Raw genomic sequence first — 21,508 nt, 5'->3', positions numbered from 1 at the left:
AGCTTCTAGGGGATTGGTTGTGCGAAGCTGTTGAGGGCTGAAGGCGCTAACCATCAAAGATGGAGGTAGGGTGGCAGAGGATGGGGCGGGAGGGTAGGGAGTGAGTACAGCAAAGGCGGCCTCAACTGGGTAAGAAAACTCCAGACTTGTGGGAAAGGCCTGAGCTCGCATTGGACGCTCTGGGGTGCCACAGTCGGACTGGCTTTCCGGGAGACCTCCGCCTCTCCGCGGATGAAGAGGCTGCAGACACCGAGGAAGAGCTCGAGTGCGTGGGGCACTGATGGGGACCCGGGTGGGCACACCGCGGACGGCATGAGTACGCTTCTTTCCTGACATGGTCTCCAAGATTACCAAAGCTTCCAAACGTTTCCAGGGAATGCCTCTCCCCCACTAGCCCCCTCCTCGACCTCCTCCAGGAACACCCCAGCTCAGGGCTCCCCACTCCTCTTCCTCCGAATTGAAGCTCTGTGGGCTTTGCAGTCCGGGCGAGTACGTGGCGGCCAGGGCTGTTCTCCAGGAGTTTCTGCGCAAAAACGAGTTTCCTAGGAGTGACAGGGGAGTGGCATGGGCTCAAGGGAGAGTAGAAACGCTCCCCGGGGCTTTGCAGGGGCCGAGCAGCTGCGGGAGTTGGGGAGCAGTCCGACTTGGTCTTCCTGGAAGGCCCTGCCATTGGGGCTAGGCGGCAGCTCGGCGTCGAAAAAGCCGGGTCTGAAGATTAATGGGCCCGAGGCCGGAGACCCTGAGAACCAAGCCACGGAACTTGAGGCCCTTGGTGACTCACGCCTTGAGGCCAAGCAGCGCGGAAGGCGCTCTGGCCGGATCTGGGGTGGGGCCCCGCCGAGCCTTCGTCTAGTCTGTCAGCAGCGGCAGCTGCACTGCGTCTCCCAAGGTGGCTGAAGCTGGCCAGCTGCGGGCTCCGCGCCGCTCGTCCCGGGCCTATGGGTCCGTTCCCCACTCCCACCCGGACCCCGGGGTCACTCGGGTCTCCGTCTGTGCCAGGGAGGGAGAATCACGCCCAGGGTCCTCTCTGGCTTCGAGCGACTGAGAACGCGCCCGGACGCCGCGCGGCGCTCCGGAGTCAAAGGAGAGGCGGCGGCAGGACCACCCCAGGGCGCTGTCTGCACCCCCGGACTCTCGGCCGTGCTGCACTTCCGGGACAAGGCGTCCGTTCTCCCCTGGGGGGCCAAACCTTGCCTCTGCCCACCTTCCTCAATCCCGCCATTTCCAGGACTCACACGCAAAGGCGACAGCACCAGGATTTGCTCCAGCCTTTGGCACAGAGGAGGACGGGTCCCTCTCTCAGCCTGGCCAATCATTCCCAGGGCTTGATGGGAAAAAGGACTTCCCTAAAAGTGATTATTGCGGAGTTGGGGGGAGAAAAGTGTCGGGGAGGGCGTCCGAGTTTCCCACCGCTGGCTGCTTCCCCACCCGCACACCCGGGAGGGTGGTGGTGGGCGCGCAGAGATCTTTGCAAAACAACGTCCAGGGCGCAAAACAACTCACAGGCCTGCCGCGCCCCAAGTCATGAAACTAAAATATAAGGATCGGTTCACTCCGCAGTAGCTCTTTTTGAAAAAGAAAACAATCCCAGAAGTGTGCGGGACGGACGGACGCCCCTTCTCAAGCTCCTCCGCCTGGACTTTCCTCCCTGAACTCCCACTTCCCTCTCACTCCTGTTCACAGACGTTTCCTAAGGGTGGGGAGGAGGGGGGCAAGCTCTTCTCTGAGATTGTCCTTGTCCACCTCCCCAAGGGGTTATTCTGAGGGTCCTCCAACCCTCCTACACATTCACAGAATTCAGTGGAATGTCCGGGCCAGGCAATCAGAGACTAAAGGTCGTTTATTGAGCAGGACTCCGTGCCACCAGTGGGGAACTGGGTTGAGCAGGGGCGGCCCAGGGTGGAGGAACCCGCTGATGGGGTATGGTGGATGCAAGATAAGGTGGGGGTAGGGCTGGGGGATGAGAATGGGAAATCTGAAAGGGGAGGTTTGAGAAAGCATCCTTAAGTGGGAATGGGGTGCCTTCCCAAGAGAGCGAATTTGGAATGTGGGGATCTCTACAAGGGGAGGGAGTGCAGGGCCCTGAAATGTCTGAAGGGACAATAAAAGGAATCTGAGAAGGTGGGAAACACAAGAGATTGCCTGAGGATGACAGGGAAGGAAAACCGTCCGCCCCGCGGGGCCAGCGGTGAAGGCTGGCCTCCCTGCATCTCTTGAGAAGGATCTTGAACAGGGAGGGTTCCACCCGTGGGCGGGAAGAGGCGAGCCCCGGGATTTTCTGCGCTTCCAAGCTGGGGTTGGGGGTAGCCTATAGGACAGCCGAGTAAGTGTCCCCTCCCCAACCTAGAACAAGGTTTAATCTCTTAATCTTCCTCATTAATCACTCACCCTCCTCCTACCCCTCTCTGTGGATCTGGTTTCTCCCCAGCTCGAGTTCCAGTACTGGGAAAAGTCCCCTTCTGTGGCCCCACGATCCCCTGGACTAGTCCCTGGCCGCTATGATGACCTTAGAGGGGCCTCTGCTGTCCTGGGCCTCCTCCCTTTGCTAGTCTCCACTTCCATCTCCTCCCCCAAACTCATGTTTGGGAGCTGTCCAATCCCAGTACCTGAGCCCAGCTGCAGAGGGGAGAACCAGGCGGGAGAGATGGAAGGGGCTGCAAGGCACAGGCCCATAAGGAGCTCCGCACTCCTCACAGACACACGCAAGTAATTGAGAGCAGAGGTAGAGACAGACACAAAAGCCACATAGAGGATATATGAGTGAAGATTGCAGCGTCTGCTTGGTGACATGCCTGGGATGCAGTGGGGCAGTTCCTGCTGCCTCCAGAGAGCTGCTTTATTGCACATTAAGTGAAACCACTGGGATGGTTTCCAGGGCTGAGGCCTGTAGCCCGAAGATCTCTCCAGGACCTCCTCTGCCCCTCACCATTAATAACCATTTAACAAGGTCCGGAGGCAGCTCAGCTTTCCACCATGGCCTGGCTCTGCTCTTTGATCCAGCAGTGGCCTATCAGGCTTTAAGTGTGTTGCTCAGCTTTCCAGGAGGGCATTGTGTGAATGTTGCGGGTGGGGGAGGGGGGTTGTTGGAGTGAGCCCTTTACCAAGAAGACCCTATGAAGGTGCCTTCCCATCTTTGTCAAAGAGTCTTTGGCCCAGGTGCCTTGGATCTCCTAAGCCCTGTTTAGGGAACTCCAATTGCATGCTGCAGTTGCCCCAGGGAATAGACAGGTGGACACTGCACAGATGGTGGGAGACGCAGCAGTCTACAAAGAAAGTGACATAATGGACAGTCCAGGAGGGACTGGCCTGGTTCTTCGTGGCACTGTTTTAAAAAGCTAGAAGCACATCAGTTTCTAACTTCCCTGGGCAGCAAAGCTGCAAGCTCCCCAGGAGTGGCAGGGCTTCCCTGCCTCTGGGCTGTGAATCCTCCAACTGTTTGGGGTGGATTGTAGGAACAAAACCCAGACCTTGCTGGGTCTCCACTGCTGAGGCACCGCTGTCCCTGAGCTGCCTTCTTCCTACAAAGGAGGGCTGCAGGTGCTTACCCAGGTATGAGCCCAGAACCAGTATAAGTGTGGCAGATAAAACCCGGATTAAAGAGGAATGAATACACCAGGCCTCACAGTTAGCACCTGGGTTGTCAGGATGCCTGTCCCAAGATCCAGTTGGGTTCGTAAAGTCTGCCCTTCAAGTCTCTCTTCTATGGGGAGTGACCCCTCTCTGGCCAGGGCACTTTGCTCCCCTTGGCAGTTTCTGAGCCTCCGCAGGCTGGGGAAACCATACATACCTGAACTATGGGAGCTTAAGAAGAAGAAGACAAAGACAGACAAAATCGACTGATTTTGCCAGTCCTCACTGACAAAGACCCCTCCTGGGCAGTTGCACCAGTTTGGAGTTCCCTGGGTCTTCTCTCCTGCGGCCCGGGTCTCCTGGCAGCTTCTCTGTGTGTTCTGACCTCGTCAGGTGGGGCAGCCTCGAATCCATTCACCTGTGCTTGCTTCTTCGTGGCATCCCCACTACTCCCAGTTGCAGTCGCTTGGCCAGGCCAGGTCCTTCCAAGTGTTGCGCCCCCGACCCACGCAGCACTAATCACTTCCAGCCGCCAGGACCTTTTAAACAACGTTTCTCAGGGGTGGGGTGGGGAAGAGGGAGCCAGGTTAGGAGACTGAGGTCCTAGCTGGGATCAGATATCCCAGCACAGTCAGCCCTGATAGCCTTCCTTAGAACTTTGCAAATCCCCAGCCGCTGGGGCCAGAGAAGGCAATTTTATCGTCTACGAGTTTATGAGCCAGAGCGGCTGCTAGGCGGGGAGTCGGCGGCATACAGCGTCTGGAGGTATGGCCCGGCCTGACTGTGCACAGTGCAGCACCCCGCAGCGCGGAGCAGCCCCGCGGCCCTGCTCTGAAGGGTAGTTTGGTCGGCTTCTGCTCTCCGCGCCTGCCCCAGCCTGTAGAATTACCCTCCCCGGACATCTAGGAGCTCCAAACCCACCAGGGCCCATGGTGGAGAGGTGGGGACGCAGGAGGAGGGGCACACGGGACTCGGGCCCAGAGCCGGGGGCGGGTCCGAGGCTAGGGGCCCGGATCGGGAGCCAAGCGCTGGGGCCCAGGCGGCTGCGGAGCCGAGCGCAGCGGGCAGCGGGACCGCCCCAGCCCGGCCGACCATGAACTCGGGACGCGAGCCCCGAACACCCCGGACACTCTTAAGCATCGCAGACATCCTAGCCCCGGGCATGGTCCCCCGAGCACCCTCTGCGCCGCAGCTTCCAGAGTCGGGTCCGGGTCCAACGTCGCCGCTGTGCGCGCTGGAGGAGCTGACTAGTAAAACTTTCCGCGGACTTGACGCGCGCGCCCCGCAGCCCTCTGAAGGTATAGAGCCGGCAAGGTCGCGGACTCTGACTTGGCCTTTTCCCCACCTCTCTCCTCCTGGTTCCCCGTCTCAAACCTTTGTCCCACCCCAGACCACCCACCCTAATCCGTCCCCTGTCCTCAGCCCACATGCCAGGACTCGCACCTGCGACTTCTCACCTCTCTTCCGTTAGTCCCTAGTTTCCGCGGCGGCTCCGGAAGGCCGCCAGTACCGCAGGGAAAGGGCAGACTGTCGCCAACTGAGCTACCAGTTGCTCTGTTCCCTGTAGGCAGGGCAGTCGCGATAGAGAAAGGCAGGAGAGAAAGAGACAAAAGGCTTGAGCCGCAGGCGGTAAACGACTGAGCCTGCAAGGGAGGCACAGAAAGCGCTGGAAAGAGGGTCGAGTCTCTCCGGGTGACCAAGCTCCGCTCCAAGGCACTCTCTTCTCGAGGGAAGTCAAGGAGCAGAAAGTCCTTGGCGCAGCATTGGGCGCGGGACTCCGCACTCTGCCTTTCCTCACTCTCTGTACCTCATTATCTTCCCTTTTGGGCTCGAGGAGCGGGCTCTGGTGTCACTAAGAAACTGTAAGCCGAATGCCCGACCTGATCCATGGAAGGGCATGATCTAAGTCCTGTTAACACCGCCACGCTGGGTCGGCTGCCCTGACTCTTACTCGCCTCTGGTGTCACCCTCAACGTATAGCCTGCTCAGCCTGAGGCTCCTAAAAGCCTCAAAGGCTCCACCCCAGAAGGTTTGACCCTGCACCCGGTCCCCTCTGAATCATCCCTCCCTTCCTTCACTTCCTTGCCCCTACAATACGCCCTCAGCCTGCTGCCTTTCGTATCCTTGTGGCCTGCCCGCTTTGCGTCCCTTATCCCCACCTGGGCCTGACTCCCGGTAAGGGATCACAGTTCTGGTCCCCATCCGCCTTCCTGGCTCTCCCTCTACTTTCCCCACCGCCACCGGCCCAACCCCACCCCCAATTTTTCTTTCCAGGCCGCAGCCTGATTCCCGGAGGCTGGAAACTGACCCCCTCCCTATCCCTGCAGGGCGGGCAGCCGCGAACGCGCTGGGCCCTGGCCCTGCCGGCCGCAAACGGCGCAAGTCACGCACGGCGTTCACTGCGCAACAGGTGCTGGAGCTGGAGCGGCGCTTCGTCTTCCAGAAGTACCTGGCGCCGTCCGAGCGAGACGGGCTAGCTACGCGACTAGGCCTGGCCAACGCGCAAGTGGTCACTTGGTTCCAGAACCGACGAGCCAAGCTCAAGCGCGACGTGGAGGAGATGCGGGCCGACGTCGCCTCGCTACGTGCGCTGTCCCCCGAAGTCCTGTGCAGCTTAGCACTGCCCGACGGCGCTCCAGATCCCAGCCTCCGCCTCGGACCCGCCGGCCCTGACTCCCGGCCCCACCAGTCAGACGAGGAGATACAGGTGGACGATTGAAGACAAAGCCGCCGCCAACCCTGGGCTCTGGGGTCCGGGACTCCTCACCTCGTGCTCTGCCTCCTGCCCGAGTTCCAGGGTGGAGGAAAGAGGTCCACTTGGGCCTCTTCCGGCCCACAGCCCAGACGCTCACCTTTCCCGGTTTTTTTTTTGTAAGTTTGTTTTGTTGTTTGAGACAGGGCCTCGCTCTGTCGCCCAGGCTGGAGTGCCGTGGAGCGATCACCACTCACTGCAGCCTCGACCTCCTTGGCTCAAGCGATCCTCCTGCTTCAATCTCCTGACTAGCTGGGATCACAGGCGTGCAGCCCCACCTCAGGCTAATTTTAAAAACTTTTTTTTAGAGAGGAGGTCCCGCTATGTTGTCCAGGCTACCTTTCCCAATATTTTAGAATAAAGTCGAGACTCTGCCGCACCATGCCTCTATTCAGACTCCCGTCATGAGCAAAGAACAGTAACATCTGTAAAGTGCTATGGAGAGTCTGCACTTGGCACTGTGCCAGGGCTTTCAATGCAATGTTTCCTTTAGCCCTTATAGCAACCCTTAAGGTAGGTAATAATTACGCCATTTTTACAAAGTAAGAACCCTAAGGTCAAGTTTTGGACCCAGCATCCAGCCAGCCTTCAGAGCTGATGCTTACCAGTCTACCAAGGGGAAGTCGCCAGGCCTAAGTAAAAGACAGTGGGGTCTTGGCCCACCTACTCTGTGCCTGGGAGACCTTGATTCTAATCCCTAGGTTGGCCCCAGAGTGATGACATTGCTTCCCTACCCATAGGTCATTTGTTAATGGGTGCCTGACCCTTTCCCCATCCTGCCAAAAGAACCCTCCGCTGGGACACAGGCAAAGAGATGGGTGCCCAGAGAGGCCACACCCCTACTTGGAAGCCCTCTGCCAGGCCCCTGGGCTGGAAATGTTCCCACTACAATGGTGCCAGCAGCCAGAGGGTGGAAAGGCCTGGCCCGCTGGGGTGAAGCTTGGAGTAGTAGGGATTCCAGCCTAACTCAGCCAGTGGACATTTCTGACATTCATTTATTCCACTGGTGATAATCACCCTCCTGCAGTATGAGGGGAGAGGAGGGGGAACGCTCAGTAGTTGCAAGCCTTCCCCTCCCCAGTGGTCCCAGACCAAGCTCAGTTGTCTTTCCTGCTTCCCTTCTCTCCTGTCAGTCCTCCAGCTCTCTTCAGACTTTCTCCTGCCTCTGCCTAAGTGTGACAACCCCACTTTCAAGGAAGCTCCATGGGTTCAAGGGGGGTCAGCTAGGGCCTTAGTTGCAGGTGGAGGGCCCAAGAGAGGATATGCCTTGGGGAGTGAACAAGGCTGGAAGGTAGAAGGGAACCTGGCATTTTCAGACAATTAACTACCATTTATTAAGCAGTTCCAAGTGCTTTGCAGGTATTAATCCTTAAAATAACCCAACGGGACAGAGAATTTTCTTCCCATTTTAAGGATAAGGAGACTGAATCACAGAACCCTGAGGAAACTTGGCCAGGTGACAGTTTGCAAGTGGTAGCACAGGGACTGAGTTGTTTGCTTGTCTGATTCAGGAGCCCATGCTCTTGGTCTCTATAAAGGTGACTGATCCTAAAGGAAAGCAGCAAAGGATTTACAGAGAGAGGGGAGGAGAAAGGGCCACAGGTAGGAACTTAGGCATTGTACTTTAGAGCATGGTCCCAGGAGGTTTTAGAGAGAGACATGAGACCATTGTTTAGGGTAGGCCAATCTGGCTGTGGGCGCAGGGTGGATCAGAGACTGATAGAGACCTGAGGAAGGGAGTATATCTCTGGCCACTGCAGAAGGTAACAACAGAGAGAACTCAGGGCCAGACTTGAGGTGGGGCTGGGAGGTGGTCACAGAAGAGGAATCTGCGATTGCCCCAGGGATTAAGGATTGCATGAGTCAATGACAACCTAGCAAATGTCGGCAACTGGAAGAAAAATGGCAACATGGAAACAGACAGTGACCACTGGTGTAGAGCTAAGAATCTGTCAGCCATTATGCATATGCAAAAAAAACCTCTTTGCAACTGCATTGCCCCCTCAGTACTCCCTTCATACCTTCTAAATAATGCCTCTCTGGAACATTTCCAGTAGAGTGATCAACTCTTTTCCATCTGCCCAGCATTTTCCAAGTTTTGGCACTGAAAGTCCCTCATTCCAGGACATCCCTCAGTTCCAGGAAAACCAGGATGGTTGGTCACCCAACTTTCTAGTCCTGGGAACTCAGAACTCAGGCTATTGGGTCAGACCCCTATTAATTAGGAGGGTGAAAGTGCGGCAAAGTGTCAGGAGTCACATGACTCTTGGAAAACCTAGAAGTCCAGGACAGGCTAAGGTACCGGGGAGGGAACATTTACTTGAGAAGCTAGAACAAGGAGCCAGTTCAGCTGGAAGGCAAAAATACCATTGAGTAGTGGTGGGCGGCCGTTGTTTGAGAGGCCAGGAGCCCCACAGAAGTCCCAAAAGCGCGCAGGTCCCTGCTCAAAAACGGAAAGCCAGATGAGCAGACCACTGTAATATAATGGAACCACTGTAATATAATCACCCCTTGAACAAACACAACCACCTATGCCCATCCTGCTCCCCAACCAGGGGTGAGCAAAGAACTCTCACGGCAAATCCTTCTAGTTAGGAAGGTAGGGTCCAGTCAAGTTAACTGGCTTTGAGTCATAACCTCTCTCCCCGTTAAGGTTTCCCAAATTCTCGCCCAGCTAGCACTGCCACCTCTTACACTCAAGCCTTGGACAACAAAACTCAAACCTGTCCCACCAAAATGGCCTCTGGATCAAGGTCTGCTCAGCTACGCCCTCGAACAGTGTGCATCAGGATCACTTGGGAGGTTTATTGAAACACAAATTGCTGGGCTCTGCTCCCATGGTTTCTGACATAGAAGGTCTAGGATGGGGCCTGAGAAATTGCATTTCTTTCTTTTTTTTTTTTTTTTTTTGAGAGGAGGTTTGCTCGTTACCCAGGCTGGAGTGCAATGGCGCGATCTTGGCTCACCGCAACCTCCGCCTCCCGGGTTCAAGTGATTCTCCTGCCTCAGCCTCCTGAGTAGCTGGGATTACAGGCACGTGACACCACGCCTGGTTAATTTTGTATTTTTAGTAGAGGAGGCATTTCTCCACGTTGGTCAGGCTGGTCTCAAACTCCTGACCTGATCCACCCGTCTTGGCCTCCCAAGTAATCTCCCTGTAATCTCCCCTGCTGGGATTACAGACGTGAGCCACTGTGCCCAGCCTGAGAAATTGCATTTCTAATAAGTTCCTGGATGATGCTGATGCTGCTAGCTTAGAAACCACACTTTGAGAATCACAGTCCCAGAACTATAGATTTTGTGAATTTCAGTACCAATTCACCCATACTCCTCTCTTCCTACTGTGGGAAGCATGACTATGTAGGACAGTTGCAGACAAAAACTGGTTTATTTAGCACCCACTATGTACCAGGCACTTGGGAGGTATTTTCTCACACTTTCGCTTTCCATCCTCACAATATCTCTTATGAGGTAGGGACTACCCTCATTTTTATAGATGAGGGAACTGAGGCTTAGATGTTGACAGACCCGTCCAAGGTGACTCAGCTGGTAATGGTAGACTTCATCCTGCTACACAGTATTTAAGGGGCCTAAACCATAAACAATTTTTTAAAATTCGCGAAAGTCACACATAAAGGAGATGTTTCAATACCTCCTCTCTCCAAGTATGAACAGTATTGAGCAAGACCCATAGGGCAGCAATAATCATTTATCCTGATGAATGGTTCCTCTGTGAAAGGCAAGGGGCTTGGGGGAGAGCTAAAGCCTCCTGCAGACCCACATTTAAATGAGCTGACAGTCCCAGTAGGACTACGGAAGAACCAGCTAGGGGAAGCTGCCAGGATCTTAGTGGTGAAATTAAAAGGAGATCATGATTCTTACACAGGAAGTGGGGAATTCAGTTGACCCATAAATTAACATGGGGAAAGGCTAATTACAATGCCCAATGGTGGGGTAGAGAAATAGAGTGGCCAAGGTTGTAGCAGCCTGGGCACCTGCTGAGGCCCCATTCAGCAGGAGAGCCACCAGTCGGGAGTGTGGACATGTATGGCCCTACCAGCTCTAAGCAGGAGCTGGTAAGAGACTTCCCAAATGCAACCCTTGGTGAATATTCTAGCAGTGAGAGGAGGTGAGCACCAGACCACTGAACAAGAGAGGTGAGAGTCATACACAGCTATCTGGACAGGAAATGGCATGAGGAGCTGTGAGCAATCTGGGGGCTGTGGCTAGAAAAACAGGGCATGAGCTGGGGCTGGGAAGAGGTGAGCATCTATTAAGCTGAAAGGTGGGACTCAAGACCCCTCAGCATTGTGACCCTGTTCCTGCACACCAAGCTCTAGTTGGTGAATGAGGCCCCCAGGACCAAGAGGAAGAGCAAGGCCCAGATGCTTTCTCACTGTCTCTGTTATAGCCTAAAAACCTGAACTTTCCTATAGTTCCCTTCTTGAGCCTTGTTGGGTTTTATTTTTCCTTACTGCCCCTAGAAGAAGCCTTCTGCTTGAGAACCAAAGGATGTTTCAATGGATGTGGGGCTCCTTTCTCTCATCAGAAACTTCCCCATGGCAAGAGGAATGACTGCTAGGGGCATCATTAACTATGGATCTAGAAAATAAGGTCTCAAAATATGCAGTGAAGTGCCACCACACTATGTCCCCCGCCATGGGATGTATACAGGGACTGGTGCCCCCTCATCTGGCCTGAGGTAGATGCTGGAGCCCAAGTCCCAGGATGTCCCAGCCCTTTGAGGAATCCTGGAGCTGGAGAGGATGGGGCCTTCTACTCTGAGTCTGGGAGAGGGGCTGGCTGGGGTGGCTTCGGTGACACGGAGGATAATGCAAGAGTGGACACAGGCCAGGGGACCTCGGAGCAGTGCTTCGAGGGCACCTGAGGGAAGGTAGGCCTGAGGCTCCCAGCTCAGCATGGGGAAGTGGCTGGAGGGCCCCAGGTGACAGAGGTGGTACACAGATTCCTCTTCGCTGACCCTGCTGAGAAGGGAGAGAGAAGGGCACCAGATCCTTCTTCTAAGCAGGACAGCCCATGCCTCTCATTCCACCCATCCTTCCCCACCCCCTCCTTAGCCACCTGAGGCTTGGTATTGCAATCCCAGCCAATTCTCCCCAATACCCGCCTCAGCATGACAGTGGGCCTGGCCCCCTTACCAATGTGAGTTGGAGAAGGCAAGAGCGGAGCTCTCGGGCTGCGTCAGGCTGGGACCCACCTTTCAGAGTCTCCTGAAACACAGCAGCTGCCTCTCTGAAGCGCTTTGGTCCCAGAGGGATCAGAAAGAAAAGATTAGGTGTCAGGGTGTCAAGGAGCTTAAAAGGACCTTTTCCAAAACTGGCCCCTGCTTCTAGTACCACACCATTGTGACATTTTGGTACTAGAAGCTTATCTAGAAAGTCAACACAGACCCTCTCCCCACTCCATCCTACCCAAATCTCTCCTGTTTCCAGTCCCAGACCTATTACCTGTAGTCCCATCAAGGCCTTGCCCAGGCGGAAGAGGCCCCGGGGCCAGCCAGGCCGTAGGGTAAGGGCCACTTGGGCATCAGCCAGGGCCCACACTGGCTGACCCAGCCGCTCATGGCAGAAGGAACGATTTCCAAATAACCTGATAAAGACAGAAGATGGCCAAATGTCTGAGTCCTCAACACTGCCCTGCCCGGGCCAAGCCCCCACCTACCGGTGGTCCTGGGGGTTGAGCTTCAAGGCCTGGGTGAAGAGGACCACGGCCTCATGGTAGAAACCATTTTGAGCAAAGCTGGTACCCAACTCTGGAAAGGAAAGAGGGTGAGAAGGTTCAGAAGGGGCTACCCCAGGGAGGGTAGGGTAAGGAGGGAGAGAGAAAGGATCTCACTTGCCAGTTCCTGGCTCCGCTGTAAGGCAGCTGCCAGCAGTCCCGGAGATGCCTGGGGATAGGGTGCAAAGTCAAGCAGGCCTTGAGGTCTCAGCCTCCCCAAATCCTTCTCCTTTGTTTAAACAGATAACACTATAATTAGTATTACCCAACTCATGTAATCCTCATGACAGCCCTACAAGATGGTATCAGCCCTATCTTCCTAGAGAGGAAACCACCCGGGGTCATGGTGACAGTGACGGGGCCTGACTCCACGTCTCTTGACCCTAGGGCCAGAGAACTCCCACTGGACCCTGCGTCAGTCCTTAGATCCTGTGCCTCCCCAGCAGATCCTTGTGCCCCTTCCACGGTTCCAGCTGAAAAAGGTTCTTCAGCCACCTCACCTGTGCCTTTGGACTCTGCTGGGGCCTCTCCTTTCTTGAAGGGCTCGCTTCCTTTTGACCCATCTTCTGGAGGGGCAGGCCCCTGCCTTGGGGCTCCTGATTCAGTCCCTTCTCTCTGCGGGCACTGAGGGGCCAATCGCCAACCTTGCGCAAAGCCAGAGACACAAAAGTGCTAGACAGATCCAGTGAGTCCTGTGAACAAAATGTAAAGTTAGGGAGGGGGTGGGGATAAAGTACATTCTGGAGGAAGAGGAGGAAAATGAGCAAAGACCAAGAAGGGAAAAAAGGGGTTCTTACCTCTTCTTCACCACACTGTCCCTGAACTGGGTTTCCAGGGCTGGATGGGGGGCTCTCATCCCCATCTGAGATAGCGCTGGCCTGGAAGAAAGGTGGACAGGTACACAGCTGGGATCACCTGGAGCTGTCTGCTTTCTTGGCCCTCACCTTCCTGGCACTTGGTGTTCTTAGTACCGGCCATAGATACTCACCTTGGGCTCCCCACAGTACTGCTCCAAACGCTCCTGTCGCTTTCGTTCCTTTTGACGCTGCAATTGTAATGGTAATAATGATGTATTTTGAATACTTACTGTATGTCATCTGTTGGGCTAAGATTTCTCATTCCATCTTTGCAGCTCTATGAGACAGGCATCGTTATTATCCTCATTTTGCAGGTGAAAAAGCAGACGAGAGGCACCAGCCAGAGGCCTCATGTAAGGAGGCAGATTCCTACCTAGGCAGCACAGTAGGATTCCAGAACCACTGCACCAGACAGCCTGTGAGAGACCCCCCAATCCCTGGGCCCCTTGTGTCCTCCTGGCAAGACAGTCCACTGCAGGCCATCTTGAGCTCTCTCCTGTTCCCACAAAGCTTCCTCTTTCCCTCTCCCAAATCCCTTTGGCTCCCCTGCACCCTCCAGCTATGCTCTAGCCACCTTCTTCTTAAGTCGCTTCTTCTCTGCTTTCTGTTTCATGCGCTCCTCCTCAGCCACCAGCTCCTCAGCCAGGCGGTTGGCTTCCTGAAGGACGAAGGGCAGGTGACAGAAAAAGGGAGAAACAAGGAAATGGAGAGCAAACATGAAAGGGGGCAGGCAGTGCAGAAGGATCTTGAAAGGTACCAATTAGGGGAGAATATAGGGATGGGAATACGGGGATTGAAAGAACCCCGGGGGACGGCAAAGCCCTCTCCTGAGAATCTCACCTCTTCTGTCACCAGGAGCTTCTGGGGCATGGCCACCTGAAGCAGGCTGTCTGAGACACTGGGGAAGGTGGCAGAGGCAGAAGGGCTTTGAGGGCAGGGCTCAGACTCTTGGGGAGGATACAGGAAGGACTTGCGGAGACCACAGTAGGTGCCCAGTCCCTCAGCCCCCTTGCCCCTGTCACTCTGTCGAGTTGATTTCCCTTCATCATCCAAGTGGCCCAGGAGGTAATCTGTCAGGAGGGAGAAAGAGACAGGAAAGAAAGAACATGAGACAGGGGTGCATCTGAGGGTCAGCCCTCCCAGGGTACCAGCCTCGATCCCTGGGCCCAGCCCCTGCACTCCCCACCATGGTGCCACAGCTGCAGCCGCCCGCTGCTCCCATCCACATGGATCCGGTGCAGGCCCTGGGGATCACTCTCCACAAGCCGTCGAAGAAAATCCACTATGTCCTGGGAGGGGGAGGGGAGGGGAGGCTGGTGTTGGGGGCAGTTCCTGGAGAGAGCGAGGGCTTCGCTGGCTTGATCTCTCCACCATGGCAGCCACCAACCAGCCATCCAGCCCAAGACTCTCACTGGCTCTGACCTCTCCCTCCTCAGCACCATAAAATCTGCTGCCCCCGGCTTTTGTAGTGAATCACCTCCCCTCGCTGCTCTCCTGCCTTCCCAAGGGTTGAGTATGGTATTCAGCCTAGCCTTCTCCACCAACCAGGATCTTCTCTCAACTTGAGTTAGCCACACTGAAGCCCCTGGAATGAAGCTCTCTCACCTGCTCTTTCAGCTAGGCCCCCTGTCATATCTGCAGTATGAACAGCCCCACATAACCCACCCTGAGGTTAGCTCACACCTAAACAAGTACAGCAGCTCCTGGCTGGCTGCTCCTCTGAACCTCATCTGTTTCTCCACAAAGCTAAGCTCTGAGAAATTACTTCCCTACTCAGGGACATCCAATAATCCCCCATTGCCAAGGCCATAGGCAGCGTTGAACCCAGTTCCTCAGCCTAGGATTCAGAGCCTTCCAAAAGGCTCCCAGACTGACTTTTCTAGCCCTCCTTTTAATCCTCCCCTGCTTCACTGCTGTCCTCCCTCTCACCACCAGGCTCCCTCCAGCCTTGGGGCCTTCCCCCAGCTGCTCTCCAATCCCTCCTAACTCTGAGCTTCTTTCTCACCACATTGTGCCTTACCTGCAAGGTCCAGTTCAAATTCTATCTCCCTTCAAACCTTCCCAGACCCTTTCATCTCCAATTATCTCTGCCCCCTCCAACTAATCTGCACCCGCGTGGTCTGTGTTACACAATTTAGAACCTTGTTATTGATTGCTTTCTATTGCTCTCCTCATTGGCCAGGCAGCATGGAATTGCAAAGGGCATTGTGCTGGAGTGGAGCCACTTGCATCTGAGGTTATTTTTTCTTTTGAGGCGGAGTCTTGCTCTGTCACCCAGGCTGGAGTGCAATGGCACAATCTCAGCTCACTGCAACCTCTGCCTCCCGTGTTGAAGCGATTCTCCTGCCTCACCCTCCCAAGTAGCTGGGATTACAGACACCTGCCACAATGCCATTTGTATTTTTAGTAGAGATGGGGTTTCACCACATTGGCCAGGTTGTCTTGAACTCCTGACCTCAAGTGACCCACCTGCCTCGGCCTCCCAAAGTGCTGGGATTGCAGGCGTGAGCCACTGTGCCCGGCCAACTATTTTTTGTTTGTTTCTGAGGCAAGGTCTTGCTGTGTTGCCCAGGCTAGACCGAAACACCTAGGCTCAAGTGATCCTCCTGCCTGTGCCTCCTGAGTAGATGGGACTTCAGGTGTGCACCATCATGCCCAGCTTGTCCAAGTTTTCACTCTGCCACTTCCTGGCTGTTTGATTCTGGAGAAGTCATTTAACTTCTTTGGACCTCTCCCTCATTCACAAAATAAGGCAAGACTCTTCAAGACCTGGCTCACACATTCTGTGGTTCTGATGAGAGTCATTTCCTCAGGGAGTATAAGCTTCAAAGACAGGAATGATTACATTCCTATTTGCCTAATCAGGCCTAAACAGAGCAGAACTGACTGAGAAGCTTAGAAGTCAATGATCTTTTGGATTTATTGATTTAGAAGCCACAAACTTAGAAACTCCAGCATGCTAAAAAAAAGCTGTAGGCAGGACTTCAGATGATTAAGGTATACTCAATTTTCTAAACAATCTTAGATCCAAGGCTTCCCTCCGAAGACAGTCCTGGCTTAACAGCATCTCCACTTATACTGCTAGGCACCTTCATCAGTCCTATACTTAAATTCAATTTCCTGGTGGGTTTGTTTCACCTTCCTAACTGCAACATAAGCATAAATAATGAGCCAGGTGTGGTGGCGCATGCCTATAGTCCCAGCTACTTGGGAGGCTGAAGTCGAAGGACTGTTTGAGCCCAGGAGTTCAAGACCGCAGTGAACTATGATCATGCCACTGCACTGAAGCCTGGATAACAGAGGGAGACCCTGTCTCGATAAATAAATATGGCTGGGCACAGTGGCTCACGCCTGTAATCCCAGCACTTTGGGAGGCCAAGACCGGTGGATCACTTGAGGTCAAGAGTTTTAGACCAGCCTGGCCAACATGGCAAAACCCCACCTATACTAAAGATGCAAAAATGAGCCGGGCATGGGTGGCACATGCCTGTAGTCCCAGCTACTCAGGAGGCTTAGGCATGAGAATTGCTTGAACCTGGGAGGCAGATGTTGCAGTAGCCAAGATCACACCACTGCACACCAGCCTGGGTGAGAGAGCAAGACTCTGTCTCATAAACATAAATAAATAAATAAATAAATAAATAAATAATCAATCAATAAAGCATGCTCTCTGCCCCATGTTAGGCAGCCTCCTCAGGATATGCCACTCAAATATATACTGTATTTCCTTTCTCTTCCTCCTCAAACCAGTGTAATCATCATTAAAAATAAAAAATAAAAATTAAAAAAAAAGCTGGGTACAGTGGCTCACGCCTGTAATCTCAGCACTTTGGGAGGCTGATGCGAGTGGATCACTTGAGGTCAGGAGTTTGAGACCAACCTGACCAACATGGTGAAACCCGTCTCTGCTAAAAATACAAAAATCAGCCACGCGTGGTGGCACGCATCTGTAATCCCAGCTACTTGGGAGGCTGAGGTAGGAGAATTGCTGGAAACTGGGAGGTGGAGGTTGTGGTGAGCCGAGATCGTGCCATTGCACTCCAGCCTGGGCAACAGAGCGAGACTCCGTCTCAAAAAAACCAAACAGGTATTTCCTTGACCTTCTACTACCTGTCCCCAAACCACAGTCTGTGCTACTCTTTGAATTCACTACATGGCCCCTACATATGATGTGGTCCCCCAATATCACTGTGAATCTTCTGCTATCTTGTCACTCTCCTCCAGCCACAGTAGTGTCCTTGGAAGTTCCCACAACACACCAGCTGTGTTCCCATCTTAGGGCTTTGCACTTTACTTTGCCTGGAATGCTCTTTCCCCAGTGAACAGCTCACCCCTTCATCCTTTTTAGATCTCTACGTAAAAGTCACTTTCTCAGAGAGGACTTCTCTGACCACTCCTTTTTTTTTTTTTTTTTTTGAGGTGGAGTTTTGCCCTTGTTGCCCAGGCTGGAGTGAATGGTATGAACTCAGCTCACCGCAACCTCTGCCTCCAGGGTTCAAGTGATTCTCCTGCCTCAGCTTCCGGAGTAGCTGGGGTTACAGGCATGGACCACCATGCCCAGCTAATTTTGTATTTTTTAGTAGAGACGGGGTTTCTCCATGTTGGTCAGACTGGTCTCGAACTCCTGACCTCTGGTGATCCGCCTGCCTTAGCCTCCCAAAGTGCTGGGATTACAGGCGTGAGCCACCACACTTGGTCTGACCACTCCTTTTAGAAGGAGAAACTTCCCAACTCCACTAGCATTCCCTATCCTCCTTCTTGCTTTTTCTTTGTACTTCTCATATTTAACATACTATGTTGCTTATTTATTTGTTCACTGGCTGCCCTCATTAGATGCTCCTAATTTGTTGAATAGAAAGATTTTTGTCTGTTTGGTTTACTGCTGTCTCCCAGTACCTACAACAGTGTCCAGTACATAGGTGGTATTCTGTAAGTGTGTGCTGAGTAAACAAAGAGATTGGTGAGGAGGCTATTCCAGTAGAGACACAGCCAGGAACTGTGTGTGAAGAAACATGTGTGACACAGTGAGTGTAAATTTTTTTTGTTTTTTTTTTGAGACAGATTCTCACCCTGTCGCCAGGCTGGAGTGCAATGGCACAATCTCAACTCACTGCAACCTCCGTCTCCTGGGTTCACGCGATTCTCTTGTCTCAGCCTCCCGAGTAGCTGGGACTACAGGCACCCACCACCACACTCAGCTAATTTTTTGTATTTTAGTAGAGATGGTGTTTCACCATGTTGGCCAGGATGGTCTCCGTCTCCTGACCTCATGATCTGCCCACACCAACCTCCCAAAGTGCTGGGATTACAGGTGTGAGCCACTGCGCCTGGCCGTGAGTATGGACTTTATCTTGTCAGTGATAGCAGTGGACTTGATCTGGGGAATGAAACAATCAAATGAAATAGTGTTGAGACAGCCGGGCGCAGTGGCCGGGCGCAGTGGCTCAAGCCTGTAATCCCAGCACTTTGGGAAGTCAAGGCAGGTGGATCACCTGAGATCTGGAGTTTGAGATCAGCATGACCAACATGGAGAAACGCAGTCTCTACAAAAATACAGAATTATCCAGGCATGGTGGCGCATGCCTGTAATCCCAGCTACTCAGGAGGCTGAGGCAGGAGAATTGCTTGAACCCGAGAGGCGGAGGTTGTGGTGAGCCAAGACTGCACCATTGCACTCCAGCCTGGACAACAAGAGCAAAACTCCATCTCAAAAAAAAAAAACAAAGAAAGAAGAAAAGAAAAAGAAAAAGAGATACTGCTGAGGGAAGATGAGGCTATGGATGTAATGTTTAGTTCAGGCCAGATAAAAGGAGTCTTGATCTAAAGGAGTGGCTGCGAGACCAGGAACAGAAATGAGGGGCTTCTGTCAAGAGACATTTCAGAAGTAGATTTTAGTGGCTGGCACGATGGCTCACACCTGTGATCCCAGCACTCTGGGAGGCCGAGACAGGTGGATCACAAGGTCAGAAACTCTTAGAGTATGCTAGCCATTAAAACATCATTTTGGCCGGGCGTGGTGGCTCACGCCTGTAATCCCAACACTTTGGGAGGCCAAGGTGGATGGATCACCTGAGGTCAGGAGTTCGAGACCAGCCTGGCCAATATGGTGAAACCCCTCTCTACTAAAAATACAAAAATTAGCTGGGCGTGGTGGGAGGCATCTGTCATCTCAGCTACTCAGTAGGCTGAGGCAGGAGAATTGCCTGAATCCGGGAGGTGGAGGTTGCAGTGAGTGGAGATGGCGCCACTGCACTCCAGTCTCGGCGACAGAGTGAGACTCTGTCTCAAAAAAAAAAAAAGGCCGGGCGTGGTGGCTCACGCCTGTAATCCCAGCACTTTGGGAGGCCGAGGAGGGTGGATCACGAGGTCAGGAGATCGAGACCATCCTGGCTAACACGGTGAAACCCCATCTCTACTAAAAATACAAAAAATTAGCCGGGCGTGGTGGCAGGCGCCTGTAGTCCCAGCTACTCGGGAGGCTGAGGCAGGAGAATGGCGTGAACCCGAGAGGTGGAGCTTGCAGTGAGCCAAGATCGCGCCACTGCACTCCAGTTTGGGAGACACAGGGAGACTCCGTCTCAAAAAACAAACAAACAAACAAACAAAAAAACTAGATTTTAGTGACTAACTAAATATGTGAGGTAAAGGAAAGGGATATAAAATGATTATCAGATTTCTAGATTAAACAACTAGATGAAAGTTTGTGTTATTAACCAAAATTGGAATTAGAAGAAAAGCAACCAATTTGCAAACATGATAAATTAAGTTAACAAAAGTTAATTAAACTAACTTTTGGGCTTGAGTTTGAGATTCTAGGGAGTATAGTGCATCAAGGTTTCCAAATCTGATCCTGTCCCTCCTTCAGAAACCCTGCTGTCCACCAGGCATGGTGGCTCACGCCTGTAATCCCAGCACTTTGGGAGGCCAAGGTGGGCGGATCACGAGGTCAAGAGATCGAGACTATGCTGGCCAACATAGTGAAACCCGGTCTCTACTAAAAATACAAAAATTAGCTGGGAGTGGTGGCATGTGCCTGTAGTCCCAGCTACTCAGGAGGTTGAGGCAGAAGAATTGCTTGAACCAGGGAGATGGAGGTTGCAGTGAGCCAAGGTCACACCACTGCACTCCAGCCTGGGTGACAGAGTGAGACTCCATCTCAAAAAAACCAAAAAACAAAAAAACCCTGTTGCCTACTGAGAACATCCAAATCCCTGTGCTAAGTCAAAGCCTTTCAAACCATCTGCTGCCTTCTCTCCCGCCCCATCTTTTACTGTTCCAACCAAATTCTCCACTGTGGTCTCACTTTAGTAAAGTTCTCTCAACTTTTCCTTGTTTTACTGTCTTTGCTCACACCGTCCCCTCCATCTATAAAAAAATATTTTTTCTTTTTTTTGAGATAGTCTCCCTCTGTTGCCCAGGCTGGAGTGCAGTGGTGTGATCTCAGCTCACTGCAACCTCTGCCTCCCAGGTTCAAGTGATCCTCCTGCCTCAGCCACCCGAGTGGCTGGGATTACAGGTGCACACCACCACGCCCAGCTAGTTTTTTGTATTTTTGGTAGAGATGGGGTTTCACCAGGTTGGCCGGGATGGTCTCGAACCACGGACCTCAAGTGATCCGCCCGCCTAAGCCTCCCAAAGTGCTGGGATTACAGGTGTGAGTCACTCGGCCTGGCTTTTTAAAAATTTTTTTAGACAGAGTCTCACTGTTCCCCAGGCTGGAGTGCAGTGGCATGATCATGGGTCACTGCAACCTCGACCTCTCGCGCTCCAGATATCCCCCACCCACCATGCGGCTAAATTTTTTAAAAACATTTTTGTAGAGATGGGGTCTCACTATGTTGCCCAGGCTGGTCTCGAACTCGTGGGTTCAAGCAATCCTCCCGTCTCAGTCTCCCAAAGTGTTGAGATTACAGGCACAAGCCACCGCGCCCGGCCTCCATAACATCTTTCCCCAAGGAACTCGTACCCACTCCCTAATCCTCACCTCAGAGACCCTTGTCTGCTCAATTCTATCCACTTGGAGCATCTGTTACAGCAGGATCATCCTCCTGGTCCCCTGCCCCTCACTTGCCTACGATCCTCAAGGGCATGGCCGGAGACTACAACTCCCCAAAGCCTCCAGGGCCCCGTCTGGCGCTCACCCGTCGCCGGTTTCTGCACAGCTGATTTAAAAGAGGCGTGACCAAAATAAGCAGGACTGGGGGAAACTGGGGGTCGCTTTTACCTCTTCGCCGTAATCCTCTGGACCGAATTCCTTGCAAAGTTTGGGTACAGCAGCGACCTCCAGTGGGCAGCTGGGCCGCAGAGGGCAGTCTACAGGAAAGGAAGGAGGAGCCTCGTCAGCGGGCTTGGGATAGATGGGCTTGAGTCCTCCCTACTCCACCTTCGACTCTCCGCCCTCTGCCCTCTGCATAAAATCCTACTCGAAATGTTCAGACCACAGGTGGACCCAAGAGGGGCTGCCTCTGCCCTCCTAGACCCTCTCTGGTCTTGTCATACTGCTCACCTAGCTTGATCCTCTCCACAGCCTTCGGAATCGGCGCCATCGCGTCTACAGTGACCCGGAAGTGAAAGGTAGTCTTGTATTTGA

At 53.4% G+C, this 21,508-nt stretch overlaps 2 protein-coding genes across 14 annotated transcripts; one reads left to right on the top strand and one right to left on the bottom strand.

Moving 5' to 3' along the window:
- Positions 1 to 531: 531 nt before the first annotated feature.
- LBX2 (ladybird homeobox 2) lies at positions 532 to 6,701 on the top strand. 2 transcript variants are annotated; one of them, XM_038007148.2, is made up of 2 exons: positions 532 to 1,521; positions 5,898 to 6,701. In XM_038007148.2, exons 1-2 carry the CDS (start codon positions 939 to 941, stop codon positions 6,287 to 6,289), a joined length of 975 nt encoding a protein of 324 aa, XP_037863076.2. In that variant the 5' UTR covers positions 532 to 938; the 3' UTR covers positions 6,290 to 6,701. The 2 variants fall into 2 exon arrangements, with proteins under 2 accessions (XP_037863076.2, XP_007968321.1); XM_007970130.3 differs by lacking the exon at positions 532 to 1,521 and adding an exon at positions 4,664 to 4,868 and having other exon boundaries at positions 5,898 to 6,289.
- A 2,990-nt stretch (positions 6,702 to 9,691) lies between these two features.
- Positions 9,692 to 21,479, bottom strand: TTC31 (tetratricopeptide repeat domain 31). 12 transcript variants are annotated; one of them, XM_007970140.3, is made up of 13 exons: positions 21,425 to 21,479; positions 21,143 to 21,231; positions 14,105 to 14,207; positions 13,759 to 13,988; positions 13,493 to 13,576; positions 13,050 to 13,106; positions 12,859 to 12,939; positions 12,562 to 12,753; positions 12,179 to 12,230; positions 12,005 to 12,095; positions 11,791 to 11,932; positions 11,482 to 11,583; positions 9,692 to 11,307 (listed from the first exon to the last, which is right to left on the bottom strand). In XM_007970140.3, exons 1-13 carry the CDS (start codon positions 21,462 to 21,464, stop codon positions 11,011 to 11,013), a joined length of 1,560 nt encoding a protein of 519 aa, XP_007968331.2. In that variant the 5' UTR covers positions 21,465 to 21,479; the 3' UTR covers positions 9,692 to 11,010. The 12 variants fall into 12 exon arrangements, with proteins under 12 accessions (XP_007968331.2, XP_037863067.2, XP_037863070.2 ...); XM_038007139.2 differs by having other exon boundaries at positions 9,692 to 11,304; XM_038007142.2 differs by having other exon boundaries at positions 11,541 to 11,583.
- Positions 21,480 to 21,508: the final 29 nt, after the last annotated feature.

Source organism: Chlorocebus sabaeus, chromosome 14 (assembly GCF_047675955.1).
Source record: "Chlorocebus sabaeus isolate Y175 chromosome 14, mChlSab1.0.hap1, whole genome shotgun sequence".
Lineage (NCBI taxonomy): Eukaryota > Metazoa > Chordata > Mammalia > Primates > Cercopithecidae > Chlorocebus > Chlorocebus sabaeus.
The sequence above is the reverse complement of the archived record's forward strand: the minus strand, read 5'-3'. Positions and strand labels throughout refer to the sequence as shown.

Excerpts from the sequence above, each read along its gene's own strand:
- TTC31 (XM_007970139.3), bottom strand. The coding sequence starts at position 21,464 with ATGGCGCCGATTCCGAAGGCTGTGGAGAGGATCAAGCTAG. Across the intron at positions 21,232-21,424 it reads TGTGGAGAGGATCAAGCTAG|ACTGCCCTCTGCGGCCCAGC; the intron begins GTGAGCAGTATG and ends CCTTTCCTGTAG. Across the intron at positions 12,754-12,858 it reads GACAGTGTGGTGAAGAAGAG|GACTCACTGGATCTGTCTAG; the intron begins GTAAGAACCCCT and ends TTTTGTTCACAG.
- LBX2 (XM_038007148.2), top strand. The coding sequence starts at position 939 with ATGGGTCCGTTCCCCACTCCCACCCGGACCCCGGGGTCACTCGGGTCT. Across the intron at positions 1,522-5,897 it reads ACAGGCCTGCCGCGCCCCAA|GGCGGGCAGCCGCGAACGCG; the intron begins GTCATGAAACTA and ends CTATCCCTGCAG.